This window comes from Balaenoptera acutorostrata, chromosome 16 (assembly GCF_949987535.1).
Source record: "Balaenoptera acutorostrata chromosome 16, mBalAcu1.1, whole genome shotgun sequence".
Taxonomy (NCBI): domain Eukaryota; kingdom Metazoa; phylum Chordata; class Mammalia; order Artiodactyla; family Balaenopteridae; genus Balaenoptera; species Balaenoptera acutorostrata.
The window spans coordinates 64378792-64398344 of NC_080079.1; the positions used below are offsets into that span (position 1 = coordinate 64378792).

General features: G+C 37.5%; 1 protein-coding gene across 1 annotated transcript in view; it reads left to right on the forward strand.

Moving 5' to 3' along the window:
- Positions 1-19553, forward strand: part of PPA1 (inorganic pyrophosphatase 1) — a 36869-nt gene that overhangs the window by 6108 nt on the left and 11208 nt on the right. Inside the window, exons 3-6 of the mRNA XM_007167737.2 lie at positions 7249-7302; positions 8382-8501; positions 10662-10748; positions 17997-18123. Of these exons, the coding sequence (XP_007167799.1) occupies positions 7249-7302; positions 8382-8501; positions 10662-10748; positions 17997-18123 (388 nt within the window). The remainder of the gene's footprint in view (positions 1-7248; positions 7303-8381; positions 8502-10661; positions 10749-17996; positions 18124-19553) is intronic.

Genomic DNA, 19553 nt, shown 5'->3' on the forward strand with positions numbered 1-19553 from the left:
CTGGTGGTTGCCAGAGGTGGTTGCCAGAGGCGGGGATGAGGGAAATAGGTGTGGGAGATTAAGAGGTAAATCTTCCAGTTATAAAATAAGTCATGGGGATGTAGTGTACAGCGTGGGGAATATAGTCAATATTGTAGTAACTTTGTATGGTGACAGATGGTAACTAGACTTACTGTAGTGATGATTCTGTAATGTATAGAAATATCAAATCACCATGTGGTACAGCTGAAACTTGTATAATATTTTAAGTCAATTATACTTCAATCAAAAAATAAGTAAAAAGGCAAAAGTTTTTTGGATAGCTTTGACTAAAAAAAAAGTTGTGTTGATTAAATATGCATGTAATGTGCAGACACAATGCCTGGCTTGTAAAGTCTCAGTATACAAAAACCAAAAACAAAAAACAAAAAAACCCCCACACTAGGATGATGATGTTAACCACAAGACTGGCTGTGTCTGAAGCCTTTCAGAGCTCTATTGTGTAGAGTAAAGATCACTGAACCGGGAGTAAGAAACCTTGGTTATAGTCCTGGTTTTACCACTAACTGGCTTTGCCATATTGAGCAAGTTGCTTTACCTCTGAGCACTGTTGGTCTTAGTGGGTGTTTTAGATTACATTTAGCACTATGCGAAAGCCCTTATGTGGATTTTCTCCTTTAGCCATCATTCCAATCTGTGAGCTGGGTTCTTTCAGTAACTTAATTATCCAGGATTACCAACTAGAATTCATAAGCGGTAGAGGCAGGATTCAGACCCAGGCATTCTGGTTCAGAACCTGTGGTGTTAGCCACTGAGCCACACTGCCTCGAGTGATAAAGGGTGGTGGATTTTACTTTGTGCTTTTTGGTATTTTCCAAATTTTCTACAGTAACTATCTCTTTGATATTTACAAAGAAAAAAAGAAAAAAAAAGGCTTGCTTATAATTTTTTTTTTTTTTTTTAACGCTTAGAATTCAAGGGAAATGAGTAAGAACTTCCTTCATTCGGGAAAGCTATAAAGTCTTCTAGTCCAGGAATTCTTGGTGGCCCCGAGACCCTGGAGTACTCATCGATGGGTTTCTGAGGTTCTGAGTTCTCTCTGAAATTGCAATTTGGTGTAAATGTGCATTTTTCTTGGAAAAGGTTCTATGGTGAAAATTCTTAGTCATTGCAGATCATAGAAGATGTTGACAGCTGGAAATGCAGACTCTTGCTTGATTTTATAAAGATAAGAAAGTAAACAGATTATGGTTAGAATATCTATTTTCAAAATTGAGTCATCTTAAAGCTCATCTGAGGGGAAAAAATAGGAGCTTATTCTTAGTTATGACGTGTCAATTAAGTTTGATTACTTTCTGTGTATGTGGCATATGGCAGTATGCATTACCAAATAAAATAGTTTGTTGAAACTGCCATGAGTAGAACATCTGTGTGATTGGAAAACAAATGAGCATTACTGAAAGGTGTTTGTTTTTTAACTATCTCCCCTGCTCAACAATTTGTTGAGCAATTTTTGGGGGGGTTGGTATAAATCATGTTTTCCTTTGTGAAGTTATAATTCTAAATGAATAAGAAGCACACAGTGTGAACTTCGGTCATCATATTTCTTCTGTGTCAGCTTCTCCAATAGACATTTGTCACTTCTCACTGAAAGAAGTCAGGAGCCCATTTATTTTTTCTTCAAAATTTTTTTAAAAATTTATTTTTCAGCTTTATTAAGGTATGATTGACAAATAGTCATTGTATTTAAGGTGTTCAGTGTGATGTTGTGATATATGTACACATTGTGAAATGATCCCACTAATCACGTTAACCTCTATCACCTCACATATTTATTTTGGTTGTGTGTATGGTGAGAACACTTAAGATCTACTCTCTTAGCAACTTTCATAGAGCCATACTGTACATTAGGTTTCCAGAACTTATCACTTATAACTGAAAGTTTGTACCCTTTGATCAACATCCCCCCATTTCTCCCACCCCTCCAGCCTTTGACAACCATTTTTCTACTTTCTGTTTCTATAAGTTCAACTGTTTTAGATTCCACATACAAGTGAGATTATGTAGTATTTGTCTTTCTCTGTCTGACTTATTTCACTTAGCATAATATCTTCCACATTTATCCGTGTTGTCACAAATGGCAGGGTTTCCTTTTATCTTTTTTTAAAAGGCTGAATATTCCAGTGTGTTTGTGCATGCGTGTGTGTGTGTATGTATGTATCACGTCTTCTTTATCCATCATCCACTGATGGACACTTAGGTTGTTTCCGTATCTTGGCTATTGTGAATAATGCTGCAGCGAACATGGAAGTGCAGATATTTCTTTGAGATTCTGATTTAATTTCTTTTAGATAAATACCCAGAAGTGGGATTGCTGGATCATATGGTAGTTCTTATTTTGTGTTTTGAGGAACTGCCATGCTGTTTTCCATAATGGTGCACCAATTTACAATCCCATTGACACTGCACAGGAGGAACCCATTTGCTTTTAACAACTTAGAATATGTCCTGTTATCATAGAACTGGCTTTGAAGCCAAAACTTAAAACCAAGTGTTACTTGGTGAGCACTTAATAGGATAAAAATACTCTTGGAAATGATGAAATCTGCTAAATCTTTACAAAAGCACCTTTACAGGAGTAGAGCATTTCCTTACTAACTACATGAGCTCTTCTGATAGGAATTTTATTCTCCAAAAATACTCTAGAGATTAAAAAAAAAGGCAAGCTGCCCTTGTTTTCTATTAGCCTCTTGCTTTATATCTAATCTCTAGATAAATTTAGAAGAAAATCCTCTCTACCACCACTGTTTTTCTCCAAATTTTATTGCAAAATGGAAAAATAAAAGAAAGGATGGTGAAATCAGGATGATTTTGTATTTCTTCGTAAGTCTGGTATTTATTTTACTTGGTTTCTGAAGTTATCTAGAGAAACACATGAAGAGTCAACTTCCAGTGTTGGGAAAAGATCATAAGTCATGAGGTGTTCATAAGTCTCCCAATAAAGACACATTTAACTTTACTACTAAGATTCAGAGATGGGATGTAATTAAGAGTATGTTCCCTGTATATGTACTTAATGATATTAGAAATAATAGCCTACCAAGTAGCCATAGCCTATTCATTAGTAAATGACTTGTCAGACTACTGACTTGATCCACAAGGAAACTAACCAGTTTGGAGATGAGACCTATTGATCACTGTACTACTGTGATACTCCTGTTTCATCAATGAAGTTAAAAGCTCGATCAAGATATAGGTTATATTTCTTCTATCGGTAAAACAATTTTATTTTAAATCTTTTTGATTAACGGAATGCTATGATTTAGACTTAAGTTTCTAATCTCCTTAGAATCTGGACATCTATAACATTAACATTCTTGTCTTCCTGTTGAAATGACTGTAAATCTGGGAAGTCAGACTGATTGCTGTGTCTCTGACTTTGGAAGTCAGAGCTTAGAGCTACGCTTTGCCTTTCCCCTGCCTCCTGCAGCCTTGTCAGCATCATCCTTCTAGGGATACCAACGTCTTCCTTCCTTTCTCTGAAACTGTAAACAGGGAGCTGAAAGCTTGGTGCCAGAGCAGGGATTGAGAATCCAGAGCATAGTAGAAGTGGAGAACAGTTCTGAGAAGTCCTAACAATGGGAATAATAAGACACTAAATCCAGGATTGAGCTAAGTAATAGTTTAAACCAGTTAGGATTAGAGAAAGAAGGCATGAATTTTTAACTAGGTAGTACTAAATTTCCTAAAATCTTGTCTCATTCTTTTAAATGCCATAAACATTGGAAATATTAGAATGCATAATTTTTTCCAGTTTTTTAATGTAAAATACATAAAGCATAAAATCTACCATCCTAACTATTTTAAAGTATGCAGTTTGGAGGTATTAAGTACATTCATATTGTTGTGCAACCATCACCCTCCTTCATCTCCAGAACTCCTTTCATCTTGCAAAACTTACATTCCATATGCATTAAACATTAATTCCCCAATCCCCTGGCAACCACCATTCTGCTTTCTGTCGCTATGAATTCGACTTCTCTAGATACCTCATGTAAGTGGAATCATATAGTCATTTGTCTTTTTTGTGACTGGCTTATTTCACTTAGCATAATGTCCTCAAGGTTCATCCATGTTGTACCACATGTCAGCATTTCCTTTTTAAGGCTGAATAATATTCCATTGTATGTACGTACCACATTTTGCTTATCCATTCATCCTTTGATGGACACTTGGGTTGCTTCTGCATTTTAGCTATTTTGAATAATGCTGCCATGAACATGGGTGTACAGATATCTCTTCAAGACCCAGCTTTCAATTTTGGGGGGTATATACCCAGAAGTGGAATTGCTGGATCATATGGTAATTCTATTTTTAATTTTTTGAGGAACCACCATACTGTTTTCCACAGTGGCTATACCATTTTACATTCCTACCAACAGTGCACAAGAGTTCCAAATAGAATGCATAATGTTTTAACAGTAAAGGTGTTTTTTTTCTAGTAGCAATGGAGTGATTGGTTGAAATTCTCATGTCAGTTGCCCTGAAAATCCTAAGTATCATTGTGTACCTAGTGGCAACTCCCTGAATTGTAGCCATGGTGTCTAGGAGAAATAAACTGTCCTTTACTAGTAGTTCCTTCTAAAGAATAAGAACATCCGCCCTTTTTAATATCAAAATAATAAAAAAAAAACCCTCTGTTTTGATAATGATTGATGGGGAAAGTAGTGACAAAATTACTACACATTCATTGCTTTAAAAAAAGATACAGGGACTTCCCCGGTGGCACAGTGGTTAAGAATCTGCCTGCCAATGCAGGGGACATGGGTTCGATCCCTGGTCTGGGAAGATCCCACATGCTGCAGAGCAACTAAGCCCGTGCGCCACAACTAATGAGCTTGCACTCTAGAGCCCGTGCTCCGCAACAAGAGAAGCCACCGCCATGAGAAGCCCGCGCACCGCAATGAAGAGTAGCCCCCACTCGCCACAACTGGAGAACGCCCACGCGCAGCAACGAAGACCCAACCAGCCAAAAATAATTAATTAATTAATTAATTAATTTTTAAAAAGATCCAGTAATCACTACGGTATCTACATACACTTGAAAATATGCTAAACATTCATTTTACAGACTAATCCCTCACCTAGATTTGTGGACCCCAGGCTACAGCCTGAGGCCTGCAAGCTGAAATGACCTGGTTTGGCGATCCAACTCTTAGGGAGTTAAAAGAGCTTTAATTCTGTTCACTGCTAGTATCTGGCACAAAACAGTGGTGCTGAATAAATATATGTTGGCAAAAATGAATGAATTGTCTCTGAGGCTCCTTGCAGGATACTCCTTGCTATTTTTGGCCCAGCTAATTTCTAAAAAGTACCAAACCCTCAGGCTTTCGGAGTTCTTCTATTTGCAGTAGAGTGTTTTCCTGAAAGATGTTTTCTTTCCTGTAATGTTGGTTCTTTCTCCTCTTTCTCTTTCTTTTCTTTTCTTCTGCTTTCCTATTAGTTATGTAGGTTTGTAATATTAGGTAATGTGGTTTTTGAGGATCTCTATGTATTTATCATTTAATTTCATTAAAGTGTTCAGTATAGTTTCCAAACTTTGAATCAGTGACTTTAGCTTTATTTGCTACTTTTTTCTTGAGGCAATTTATTCATTTGGTAATATTTTCTTTTAAACATCTAGCCAGTTTCCTTGGTTTTCTCTTCTCAGGTGACCTTTCATGTAGTAACAGCTCTATCTCGTGGACCTTTAGGGTATTACTGCTGTACGCTTTTAAGTTCTGACTTGTTGGTGGACGTGCAGATCTTTCATTTTAACACCTGAGGCGTAGGGGTGGTGCTAGATAGACACAGGTCTCGCTTACAGTGAGTAGAATGAAATGTAATCGAAGATTGGGTCTGAGGTTTCCTACCCATGAACAATGTGTTACTTTTTCTAAAACCACCCAGTTATGACTTTACAGGGATAGAGCAGTTTATTCAGTCCTGGATTTAAACAATGTCTCCATTCATTGTGGTTTTTATGTTGTATGGAGTAGGCAGATGTCAGGAGGCTTGGAGCAGAAACTATGGAATACTATAGTCTCCCTCAGTAAGTGACAGAAGTTTTAGCCTCTTGAATGCAAATCTGTGGAGCTTTCTGCTTGGCTAAAATAGCAACAAGCTAATTATTGTCTGGAAACCTTTGACTTATTCCCTTGTATTCAGTAGCTTATCAGTCCCTGTTTTTTGATGCAAAGTGGCAAAGAAGTAATTCTAACAAGTGTGTAACTAAGTGATTTTCATTTTAAATCAACTGTTTAAAATATGCATTTTATAAAAGTAATGGCAGAGTTGGCTTCATGTGTGCCCTTTGTAGGGGTTTTAAACTGAAAAACTGAACTTAGTTTTATTCCTTGGCAAAAATAATTTTCTGACCATTTAAAGCTCAGTTTTAATTACAAAATGTATTTCAACTTGGTATTTGACTCTGGTGTGCAAAGGAGATGACAAAGTGTGATTTTTCATTAATTGGGTTTTTAAGCAGTAAGCATCTGAGAATTTTTTAATATGTCATCCAATTTCAATTAGTCAATTTAAGGCTGTAAACTAATTACAATAGAACTGCCATTGGTTAAAATATTTTTGGAACATAATATTTTATCTTCAGTATCAAACTTCTTATCTTTTTGAGGAGTACCTGATTTTTAAAAACAGCCTAATTGGGAGAATAATGTGGGTAATCAAGCTGATTGATTTTGTTTGAGGCTAAAACTAAAGTATGACAAATAAATTTTCTGATTTGGGGTTTGTCTTATAAACCACCTCTGAAATAGAAGTTCCAAAAACATTCTGAGTAAATGCACTGTCACTGGAGGATATGCGTAGCCTTTGGAGACAGTTGCTTTGAAGATGGCCCTCCTCAGAGATACAAGTTCTGCTATGTTTAAAACTGTTTCCGTTCTTTATAGGAACATTCTTTCCACCCCACCCTCTCAACATTTTATTATGAAAAATTTACTATGTTTATTAAAACAAACAAAAACTTTAAAGAAAAATACAGTGAACAATCATACACCCACTACTTTCATTCTACAATTATTTTGCTGTATTTGCTTTATCTCTTCATCCATCAGCCTGCCTTACTTTTTGATGCATTTTGTTGAAAGTCCGTGACTTCAAAGATTTGATACAATGAGCAGTTTAACTTTGGAAGGACTGGGGCATACTCAATGAAGTAATACAATAAATGAACTCCTGTGACCATCTCACCTTCTCTGTGTTTTTCAGGATGTGTTCCACATGGTGGTTGAAGTACCACGCTGGTCGAATGCAAAAATGGAGGTATGTTTCACCTTTGCTAGTCAGATGTAGGATATTAGTTTTGATCTAGTTGCACCGATTTGCTCAAGGGTTAAACAACTAATGTCCAAGGTTGTCCTCTTTTTAGTCCCAATCTATTTTCCAGCTGTATCTCCCATTGCCTGCCAGTCTTCTCTCTGTGCTCCGACTAAACTCAACCATTTACTATTTACAAATATGCTACAGACTTTCCTTCCGGCATTCCCAAAGCCTAGAATTACCTTTTTCTCTTCTGTCTTCTTCCCTTTAATTCCATTGTTGACTCCTCCATGTAGTCAACACGCTTGCTTCAGTCACTCCAGCCATAAATGATTTTATTGGAATTTTTGTCACATTTTGTTAATTTATTTATTTTTAAAAATTTTTAGTTATTTATTTATTTTTGGCTGCGTTGGGTCTTTGTTGCAGTGCGCGGGCTTCTCATTGCGGTGGCTTCTCCTGTTCCAGAGCACAGGCTCTAGGCGCATGGGCTTCAGTAGTTGTGGCATGAGGGCTCAGTAGTTGTGGAGCACGGGCTTAGTTGCTCCGCGGCATGTGGGATCTTCCCGGACCAGGGCTCGAACCCACGTCCCCTGAATTGGCAGGGGGATTCTTAACCACTGCGCCACCAGGGAAGTCCCTGTTAATTTATTTCTGATGATACCTAATAGATTTGACTTTTCGTTATGGATATTTGTAACATTTTCTGTCACGTAATAATGCTTTCTGACAGTAACAACACTTCACATGTAATAGACAGTCAAATATTTGAATAATATTAAATGTTTTAAAGGAAAGCCGAAGTTAGATATTTTCTCAAATGTTAGGATTTATTCCAGCTAATTTTTGCTTTCTGGAATTAGTAAATGTTCTTTTTCCCTTCTTGATAGTTCCTGTATACCTCAAATGTTTTCCACTTAAAGGCTGATTATGGAGAAACTTATTTCAAATTATAAAAGTGTTAGGGGTAAAAATATATCATTAAAGTGGAACTCGTGCATTTCATAATTCATTTCCTTAAATCCCTATTTGAATAGTATTTCACATACAAATATACAATGATTTGAAATTTTTTATTTCAGATTGCTACAAAGGATCCTTTAAACCCAATTAAACAAGATGTGAAAAAAGGAAAACTCCGTTATGTTGCAAATTTGTTCCCTTATAAAGGATATATCTGGAACTATGGTGCCATCCCTCAGGTATGTCTCTGTGCAGTTGCTAGAAATGTACTTTTCAGCTTACAAAAATTTAACCTACTACTGTTAGTAAAAAAGATTTCAACACCTTCAAAAAGTTTTTGCTGTAGTAGATTATAAAAACATAAGGGGTAATTAACTCATTTTAATACTTCCTTAAATAACTTATTTTCAAGATGAGCTAAAAGGTAAATATTTACAATGTTTGAATTCACATTTGAAAGTCTGTTCTCTTCTGGAATATTTTTTTATATGGACTGGTTATAAACTACACAAATTCTTTCTTTACAGAACGAGTGGCGTATCTATTGAGAGAGGCCGTGTAGACTAGTGCTTAAAAGCACTGATCCTATGGTACCACACAGATGAGGGTGCAAATCCCAAGTCTGCCACTTTCTTTTTTTTTCTTAGATTTTTTTTGATGTGGACCATTTAAAAAGTCTTTATTGAATTTGTTACAATATTCCTTCTGTTTTATGTTTTGGTTTTTTGGCCGGGAGGCATGTGGGATCTTAACTCCCCCATTGAACCTGCACCCCCTGCGTTGGGAGGCAAAGCCTTAACCACTGGACTGCCGGGGAAGTCCCAGCTGCAACCTTCTAAAGCTTAAATCAGATTCGATATCACGTCCCAGCTTAAAACCTACCAGTGGCCCTCACTAAAACTGGAAATAAATCTAAACTGTCTGCGAAAGCTTATCTAACTTGCCTCTGCTTCTTCCTCCCTGAGATGTTAATATTTTCTCCTGGGATATTCCTAGCACATAGCTTGTGTGGCTATTTGAGGAATAAAGCACTTAGTACCTGGCGCATGTAAGTTCTCACAGCTGCTGACTAGTATCTCTATAGTCCTGATTACTTTCTTTGTGCCAAGCTCTTTGTGGTAAAGTAATAATGGGATTCTGTTTCCTAAACAGTCAAAGCTTTGAGGAGGGGGGATATCTGCATTGTTTACCAATTTATCCCCAGCACAATACCTGTGTGTAGTAGACTCTTATTTAATATCTGAATGAAGAATCACTAGAATCATGTCTACTATGAGTAAATAACGTATATTTAATTCTGGTTTGGTTAAGCTAATGCTGTGGCACTTAGGATCTTTAAATGAAATATTCAATTTATTTTCTTCCTGTTGATAAATGGTTTGTTTTTATTAACCATTAAGTCTATTAAGTGGAATCTATTGTGAAACAATCTGTAAGTTACTAAAACATAGGTCAAACCCATCTAGCTTGCTAGGTAGTCACAAAGTCGTTTGCTTTCGTTATAGCACTTCACCTTGAGCTTCAGTTGATTCACTATTTAGCCTTGAAATATCATCCCTCTGGGAACACATTGCTGAAATACTTACTCTTCTGTAGGTTGGATTTGGCTTTGTTGGGTCCAGTCTTCCTTTTCCCCCTTTACTTTTATCTCTCTGCCTTTACTCCAGCTGAGTAAGCAAACAAATCCAAGAAATATGTTCCAGATTGGGAGGGAAAAGAACCAAAACAACAGCTACACTTTAAACTGAACTTCCTGGCAGGCACAGGCCATCGCTTCTTCTGTGAGCTGCTCTGCAAGGACTCTGTCTTGCAGTTTAGCAGGGAAGAAACCCAGCAATTTAAAGCTTCAGCAAATCCTGATTAAACTTTTTATTCTTGGCTCCTGGTCAGCGATGACATTTTTGCCACCAGCACACGTCATTTCCATCTTAATATTACCACCTACCCATCTCTGCTTGGAGATTTATTTTAAAGAAAATCTGGTTAGTAGAAGATAGTAAGTACTAAAAGTTCATCAAAGCAGTTTTCTTTTACTATATTTTTTAAGTGAACATCTGGGTCTACATTTGTGTTTGCATATTGTCTCAGTTATTAGCTAGTTGGGTTTTGTTTGTTTAAAATAGCATCATTATCCATTTTAAAGATTAAATTTAGTTCCGCATTATGCGCTTAATAGGAGCCCAGCGTTTAGTTAAGATTATTGTGTGTAGTTAAGATTCTTAGATGTGAATAAAGAATTCTTTAAAAAAAAAAAAAAGAATTCTTTTTAATGAGAATAAATAGCTGAAGATTCATATTTTTGCAGAAATATCGTGGGATGTTATCTTTCAATGCCAACATGATCCACTTTGTCATTAGCATATACAGGAATGATATACTGTGTCTTTTTTTTTTTTTAGACTTGGGAAGACCCAAGACACAATGACGAACACACCGGCTGCTGTGGTGACAATGACCCAATTGATGTGTGTGAAATTGGAAGCAAGGTAACGGAATCTGAAATATTTTTCTGTAGAGTTGAGACAATATCAATGAAATATACAAACTTCATACTTTTAAAAATACTGTAAATAAAATATATGAATATTAGTGAAGTAATGATGGGTCTCTTTGGGTGACAAAAGCTTCCTTTCCATTCTAAGCATTTCTACATTATAATTTGTACATTTAAACCTAGCCTAGAAAAAAATGTGTATTGTATGCATGTGTGTGGAAAAACTGGACATGTTCTGCATTGCTTTAGAAGGCAGATGAGTAGTCAATAGATGAAGGCTACCAGGAGGCAACAAGGCAAACCTTGCCTAAGGATTTGGAGTGACCAGTGAATTGGCCCAAACCAGGTAACCTCATGAGTTGGAGATTTATGGTAGGGATTCCTCTCTCAAGTAGGGTTGCTCTAAGATTCTGACTATAGTTATTTTCTTTATGATCTTTCCCAGGCTCAAGAAAATATTAAGTGACTGAAAAGAAAGTTGTCATTCAGTTGCTTAAGTCATCAAGTTCAGGCATATTGTATGACTTGCCTAACTCAGTGACTTCTATAAAATAAAAGGTAAAGAAAGTACATTAAAATAGCTATTTGAAATAAATTATGGAGGACTTATTCTTCAGCACAATCGATGACAGTTTAAAAAACATTAATTACCCTCAACTCTGATGGGACTAATGGACACTTGTTTAGCTTTTTTTTTTTAACATCTTTATTGGAGTATAATTGCTTTACATTGTTGTGTTAGTTTCTGCTGTATAACAAAATGAATCAGCTATATGTATACTTAATATCCCCATATCCCCTCCCTCTTGAGTCTCCCTCCCTCCCTCCCTATCCCACCCCTCTAGGTGGTCACAAAGCACCAAGCTGATCTCCCTGTGCTATGCAGCTGGTTCCCACTAGCTATCTGTTTTACATTCGGTAGTGTATATATGTCAATGCCACTCTCTCACTTCGTCTCAGCTTACCCTGCCCCCTCCCCGTGTCCTCAAGTCCATTCTCTACGTCTGCATCTTTATTCCTGTCTTGCCCATAGGTTCTTCAGAACCTTTTTTTTTTTTTTTTAGATTCCATATATATGTGTTAGCATACGGTATTTGTTTTTCTCTTTCTGACTTACTTCACTCTGTATGACAGACTCTAGGCCCATCCACCTCACTACAAATAACTCAATTTCGTTTCTTTTTATGGCTGAGTAATATTCCATTGTATATATGTGCCACATCTTCTTTATCCATTCATCTGTTGATGGACACTTAGGTTGCTTCCATGTCCTGGCTATTGTAAATAGTGCTGCAGTGAACATTGTGGTACATGACTCTTTTTGAATTATGATTTTCTCAGGATATATGCCCAGTAGTGGGATTGCTGGGTCATATGGTAGTTCTATTTTTAGTTTTTAAAGGAACCTCCATACTGTTCTCCATAGTGGCTGTATCAATTTACATTCCCACCAACAGTGCAAGAGGGTTCCCTTTTCTCCACAACCTCTCCAGCATTTATTGTTTGTAGATTTTTTGATGATGGCCATTCTGACCGGTGTGAGATGATACCTCATGGTAGTTTTGATTTGCATTTCTCTAATGATTAGTGACGTTGAGCATCCTTTCATGTGTTTGTTGGCAATCTGTATATCTTTGGAGGAATGTCTATTTAGGTTTTCTGCCCATTTTTGGATTGGGTTGTTTGTTTTTTTGATATTGAGCTGCATGAGCTGCTTGTATTTTGGAGGTTAATCCTTTGTCAGCTGCTTCATTTGCAAATATTTTCTCCCATTCTGAGGGTTGTCTTTTCGTCTTGTTTACGGTTTCCTTTGCTGTGCAAAAGCTTTTAAGTTTCGTTAGGTCCCATTTATTTTTGTTTTTATTTCCATTTCTCTAGGAGGTGGGTCAAAAAGGATCTTGCTGTGATTTATGTCATAGAGTGTTCTGCCTATGTTCTCCTCTAAGAGTTTTATAGTATCTGGCCTTACATTTAGGTCTTTAATCCATTTGGAGTTTATTTTTGTGTATGGTGTTAGGGAGTGTTCTAATTTCATTCTTTTTTTTTTTTAAACTTTGGGTTCATTTATTTATTTATTTATGGCTGTGTTGGGTCTTCGTTTCTGTGTGAGGGCTTTCTCTAGTTGCGGCAAGTGGGGGCCACTCTTCATCGCGGTGCGCGGGCCTCTCATTATCGCGGCCTCTCTTGTTGCGGAGCACAGGCTCCAGACACGCAGGCTCAGTAATTGTGGCTCACGGGCCTAGTTGCTCCGCGGCATGTGGGATCTTCCCAGACCAGGGCTCGAACCCGTGTCCCCTGCATTGGCAGGCAGATTGTCAACCACTGTGCCACCAGAGAAGCCCCCTAATTTCATTCTTTTACATGTATCTGTCCAGTTTTCCCAGCACCACTTATTGAAGAGGCTGTCTTTTCTCTATTGTATATTCTTGCCTCCTTTATCAAAGATAAGGTGACCATATGTGCGTGGGTTTTTCTCTGGGCTTTCTATCCTGTTCCACTGATCTGTATTTCTGTTTTTGTGCCAGTACCATACTGTCTTGATTACTGTAGCTTTGTAGTATAGTCTGAAGTCCAGGAGCCTGATTCCTCCAGCTCTGTTTTTCTTTCTCAAGATTACTTTGGCTATTCGGGGTCTTTTGTGTTTCCATACAAATTGTGAAATTTTTTGTTCTAGTTCTGTGAAAAATGCCAGTGGTAGTTTGATAGGGATTGCACTGAATCTGTAGATTGCTTTGGGTAGTAGAGTCATTTTCACAATGTTGATTCTTCCAATCCAGGAACATGGTCTATCTCTTGATCTGTTTGTATCATCTTTAATTTCTTTCATCAGTGTCTTATAGTTTTCTGCATACAGGTCGTTTGTCTCCTTAGGTAGGGTTATTCCTAGATATTTTATCCTTTTTGTTGCAATGGTAAATGGGAGTGTTTCCTTAATTTCTTTTTCATATTTTTCATCATTAGTGTACAGGAATGCAAGAGATTTCTGTGCATTAATTTTGTATCCTGCTACTTTACCAAATTCATTGATTAGCTCTAGTAGTTTTCTGGTAACATCTTTAGGATTCTCTATGTATAGTATCATGTCATCTGCAAGCAGTGACAGCTTTACTTCTTCTTTTCCGGTTTGGATTCCTTTTATTTCTTTTTCTTCTCTGATTGCTGTGGCTAAAACTTCCAAAACTATGTTGAATAATAGTGGTGAGAGTGGGCAGCCTTGTCTTGTTCCTGATCTTAGTGGAAGTGGTTTCAGTTTTTCACCATTGAGAACGATGTTTGCTGTGGATTTGTCATATATGGCCTTTATTATGTTGAGGTAAGTTCCCTCTATGCCTACTTTCTGGAGGATTTTTATCATAAATGGGTGTTGAATTTTGTCAGAAGGTTTTTCTGCATCTATTGAGATTATCATATGGTTTTTATCCTTCAGTTTGTTAATATGGTATATCACATTGACTGATTTGCGTATATTGAAGAATCCTTGCATTCCTGGGATAAACCCCACTTGATCATGGTGTATGATCCTTTTAATGTGCTGCTGGATTCTTTTTGCTAGTATTTTGTTGAGGATTTTGGCATCTATGTTCATCAGTGATATTGGCCTGTAGTTTTCTTTCTTTGTGACATGTTTGTCTGGTTTTGGTACCAGAGTGATGGTGGCCTCATAGAATGAGTTTGGGAGTGTTCCACCCTCTGCTATATTTTGGAAGAGTTTGAGAAGGATAGGTGTTAGCTCTTCTCTAAATGTTTGATAGAATTCGCCTGTGAAGCCATCTGGTCCTGGGCTTTTGTTTGTTGGAAGATTTTTAACCACGGTTTCAATTTCAGTGCTTGTGATTGGTCTGTTTATTTTTTCTATTTCTTCCTAGTTCAGTCTCAGAAGGTTGTGCTTTTCTAAGAATTTGTCCATTTCTTCCAGGTTGTCCATTTTATTGGCATATAGTTGCTTGTAGTAATCTCTCATGATCCTTTGTATTTCTGCAGTGTCAGTTGTTACTTCTAATTCTGTTGATTTGAGTCTTCTCCCTTTTTTTCTTGATGAGTCTGGCTAATGGTTTATCAATTTTGTTTATCTTCTCAAAGAACCAGCTTTTAGTTTTATTGATCTTTGCTATCGTTTCCTTCATTTCTTTTTCATTTATTTCTGATCTGATCTGTATGATTTCTTTCCTTCTGCTAACTTTGAGGGTTTTTTTGTTCTTCCTTCTCTAATTGCTTTAGGTGTAAGGTTAGGTTGTTTATTTGAGATTTTTCTTGTTTCTTGAGGTAGGATTGTATTGCTATAAACTTCCCTCTTAGAACTGCTTTTGCTGCATCGCATAGGTTTTGGGTCATCGTGTTTTCATTGTCATTTGTTTCTAGGTATTTTTTTATTTCCTCTTTGATTTCTTCAGTGATTTCTTGGTTATTTAGTAGCATATTGTTTAGCCTCCATGTGTTCGTATTTTTTACAGTTTTTTTCCTGTAATTGGTATCCAGTCTCACAGCGTTGTGGTCGGAAAAGGTACTTGATACATTTTCAGTTTTCTTAAATTTACCAAGGCTTGATTTGTAACCCAAGATATGATCTATCCTGGAGAATCTTCCATGAACACTTGAGAAGAAAGTGTATTCTGTTGTTTTTGGATGGAATGTCCTATAAATATCAGTTAAGTCCATCTTGTTTAATGTATCATTTAAAGCTTGTATTTCCTTATTTATTTTCATTTTGGTTGATCTGTCCATTGGTGAAAGTGGGGTGTTAAAGTCCCCTACTATTATTGTGTTACTGTCGATTTCCCCTCTTATGGCTGTTAGCATTTGCCTTATGTATTGAGGTGCTTCTATGTTGGGTGCATAAGTATTTACAATTGTTATATCCTCTTGGTCTGATCCCTTGATCATTATGCAGTGTTCTTCTTTGTCTCTTGTAATAGTCTTTATTTTAAAGTCTGTTTTGTCTGATATGAGAATTGCTCCTCCAGCTTTCTTTTGATTTCCATTTGCATGGAATATCTTTTTCCATCCACTCACTTTCAGTCTGTGTATGACCCTAGGTCTGAAATGGGTCTCTTGCAGACAGCATATATACGGGTCTTGTTTTTGTATCCATTCAGCCAGTCTATGTCTTTTGGTTGGAGCATTTAATCCATTTACATTTAAGGTAATTATCCATATGTATGTTCCTATTTCCATTTTCTTAATTCTTTTGGGTTTGTTATTTTAGGTCTTTTCCTTCTCTTGTGTTTCCTGCCTAGAGAAGTTCCTTTAGCATTTGTTGTAAAGCTGGTTTGGTGGTGCTGAATTCTCTTAGCTTTTGCTTGTCTGTAAAGGTTTTAATTTCTCCATCGAATCTGGATGAGATCCTTGCTGGGTAGAGTAATCTTGATTGTAGGTTTTTCCCTTTCATCACTTTAAATGTGTCCTGCCACTCCCTTCTGGCTTGCAGAGTTTCTGCTGAAAGATCAGCTGTTAACCTTATGGGGATTTCTTTGTATGTTATTTGTTGCTTTTCCCTTGCTGCTTTTTTTTAAAATAAATAAATTTATTTATTTTGGGCTGCGTTGTGTCTTTGTTGCTGTGCGTGGGCTTTCTCTAGTTGCGGTGAGTGGGGGCTACTCTTTGTTGCGGTGCACGGGATTCTCACTGTGGTGGCTTCTCTTGTTGTGGAGCATGGGCTCTAGGCACACGGGCTTCAGTAGCTGTGGCTCGAAGGCTTTAGAGCGCAGGCTCAGTAGTTGTGGTGCACGGGCTTAGTTGCTTCGCAGCATGTGAGATCTTCCTGGACCAGGGCTCGAACCCGTGTCTCCTGCATTGGCAGGCGGATTCTTAACCACTACACCACCAGAGAAGCCCTCCCTTGCTGCTTTTAATATTTTTTCTTTGTATTTAATTTTTGATAGTTTGATTAATATGTGTCTTGGTGTGTTTCTCCTTGGATTTATCCTGTATGGGACTCTCTGTGCTTCCTGGACTTGATTGACTATCTCCTTTCCCATATTAGGGAAATTTTTAACTATAATCTCTTCAAATATTTTCTCAGTCCCTTTCTTTTTCTCTTCTTCTTCTGGGACCCCTATAATTCGAATGTTGGTGCATTTAATGTTGTCCCAGAGGTCTCTGAGACTGTCCTCAATTCTTTTCATTCTTTTTTCTTTATTCTGCTCTGCAGTAGTTATTTCCACTATTTTATCTTCCAGGTCACTTATTCGTTCTGCTGCCTCCGTTATTCTGCTATTGACTCCTTCTAGAGAATTTTTAATTTCATTTATTGTGTTGTTTGTCATTGTTTGTTTGCTCTTTAGTTCTTCTAGGTCCTTGTTAAACATTTCTTGTATTTTCTCCATTCTATTTCCAAGATTTTGGATCATCTTTACTATCATCACTCTGAATTCTTTTTCAGGTAGACTGCCTATTTCCTCTTCATTTGTTTGGTCTGGTGGGTTTTTACCTTCCTCCTTCATCTGCTGCGTATTTCTCTGTCTTCTCATTTTGCTTAACTTATGGTGTTTGGGGTCTCCTTTTCACAGGCTGCAGGTTCGTAGTTCCCGTTGTTTTTGGTGTCTGCGCCCAGTGGGTAAGATTGGTTCAGTGGCTTGTGTAGGCTTCCTGGTGGAGAGGACTGGTGCCTGTGTTCTGGTGGATGAGGCTGGATCTTGTCTTTCTGGTGGGCAGGACCACATCTGGTGGTGTGTTTTGGGGTGTCTGTGAACTTAGTATGATTTTAGGCAGCCTCTCTGCTAATGGGTGGGGTTGTGTTCCTGTCTTGCTAGTTGTTTGTCATGGGGTGTCCAGCACTGGAGCTTGCTGGTCATTGAGTGGAGCTGGGTCTTAGCTTTGAGACAGAGATCTCTGGGAGAGCTTTTGCCGATTGATATTACGTGGGGCCAGGAGGTCTCTGGTGGTCCAATGTCCTGAACTCAGCTCTCCCACCTCAGAGGCTCAGGCCTGACACCTGGCTGGAGCACCGAGACCCTTTTGGGAAGTCTGAGGTCTTCTGCCAGCATTCAGTAGGTGTTCTGTAGGAGTTGTTCCACATGTAGATGTAGTTTTGATGTATTTGTGGGGAGGAAGGTGGATCTCCACATCTTCCTCCTCTGCCATCTTGAAGGTCCCTCCTAGCTTTTTAAAAATTGCTTAAAGAACAATCTTAAGTTTGCAGAAATTTGGCATCCTCCTCATTTCCTATTATCCACCAAGTAAAACTTTTCTTCCAAAGTTTCATTCTGTAGTATTGACCTGGCTGTGGTTTTTTGACTTTCAGGTATGTGCAAGAGGGGAAATAATCAGGGTGAAAGTTCTGGGCATACTGGCTATGATCGATGAAGGGGAAACCGACTGGAAAGTCATTGCCATTAATGTGGATGATCCTGATGCAGCCAATTATAATGGTAAGAAATATTTGTAGGGTCTGAAGTCTTTATACCTAAATCTTACCCAGCACCAAACTTAACCTGTAATGACAGAGTTGTAAGCCCATGCCGTCAAACTGTGAAAGAATGGAGGAGCAAAACATTTGACAAAGCATTGTTATTTCTACTACTGAACTTCTGTGGCTAACTAAGTAAACTTTCTCCTTCATTCCAGGAAAGAAAAAATCTGGTAGTTTGTATTAAAAATCTGGTAGTTTGTATTTCTTGTTTTCTTCTTTCCTTCCCCACATGCTAACACTTAGTTGCTCTATTTATTTATTTTTAAAAATTTGAAAACTGAGATATAATCCACATGCCATAAAATTCACCATTTTAAAGTGTACAGTTCTATGGTTTTTGATACATACACTAGTCTGTTAACCATCACCACTGTCTAATTCCAGAACATTTTCACCACTCTGACAGGAAGCCCCATATCCATTAGCAGTCCCCTATCCCCACATCGCTCAGTCCCTGACAACTACCAGTCTATTGTCTGTCTTTATGGATTTGCCTATTCTGAAAATTTCACATAAATGGGGTCGCATGATATCCAGCTTCTTTCAGTTAGAAAACTGGTTTCAAGGTTCATCCACATTGTAACGTGTATCAGTACTTCATTCCCTTTTTTTTTTGGTGGTAAAATTAACATAACATAAAATTCACCATTTGAACTATTTTAAAGTGTACAATTCAGTGGCATGTAGTGCAGTCACAGTGTTGTGCAACTCACCACTTATCTCATTCTAGAACATTTACATCACCCCAAAGAGAAACTCTGTACCTTTAAGTAGTCACTCCCTGTTCCCTCCTCCTCCCAGGACCCGACAACCAGTAATCTGCTTTCTGTGTCTATGAATTTGCCTATTCTGGATATTTCATATACATGGAATTGTAAAATATGTGGTCTTTTTGTATCAGGTTTCTTTTACTTAGCATAAGGTTTTCTAGGTTCATCCATGTTGTAGCATGTATCAGTACTCATTTTTTTAATGGCTGAGTTATATTCTATTATATAGATATATATCACATTTTGTTTATCCATTCATCTGTTGATGGACATTTGGATTGTTTTTGGCTGTTAGGAATAATGCAGCTGCTATGAACATTCCTGTACAAGCTTTTGTGTGGACGTGTGTTTTTAATCCTCTTGGGTGTATATACCTAGGAGTGGAGTTCCTGAGTCATATGGAAACTCTTATGTTTAGCCTCTTGAGGAACTGCCAAACTTTTTTCCAAAGCGGCGGCACCATCTTACAGTCCTGCCAGCAGTGCATAAGGGTCCAGTTTTTCTACTTCTTTGCCAGCACTAGTTGTTATTTATCTTCTTAAATTATAACCCTTCTAGTCGGGTGTGTCTTTTTATTTTTGAGTTATAAGAGTACTTATATGTTTTGGATACTAAACCT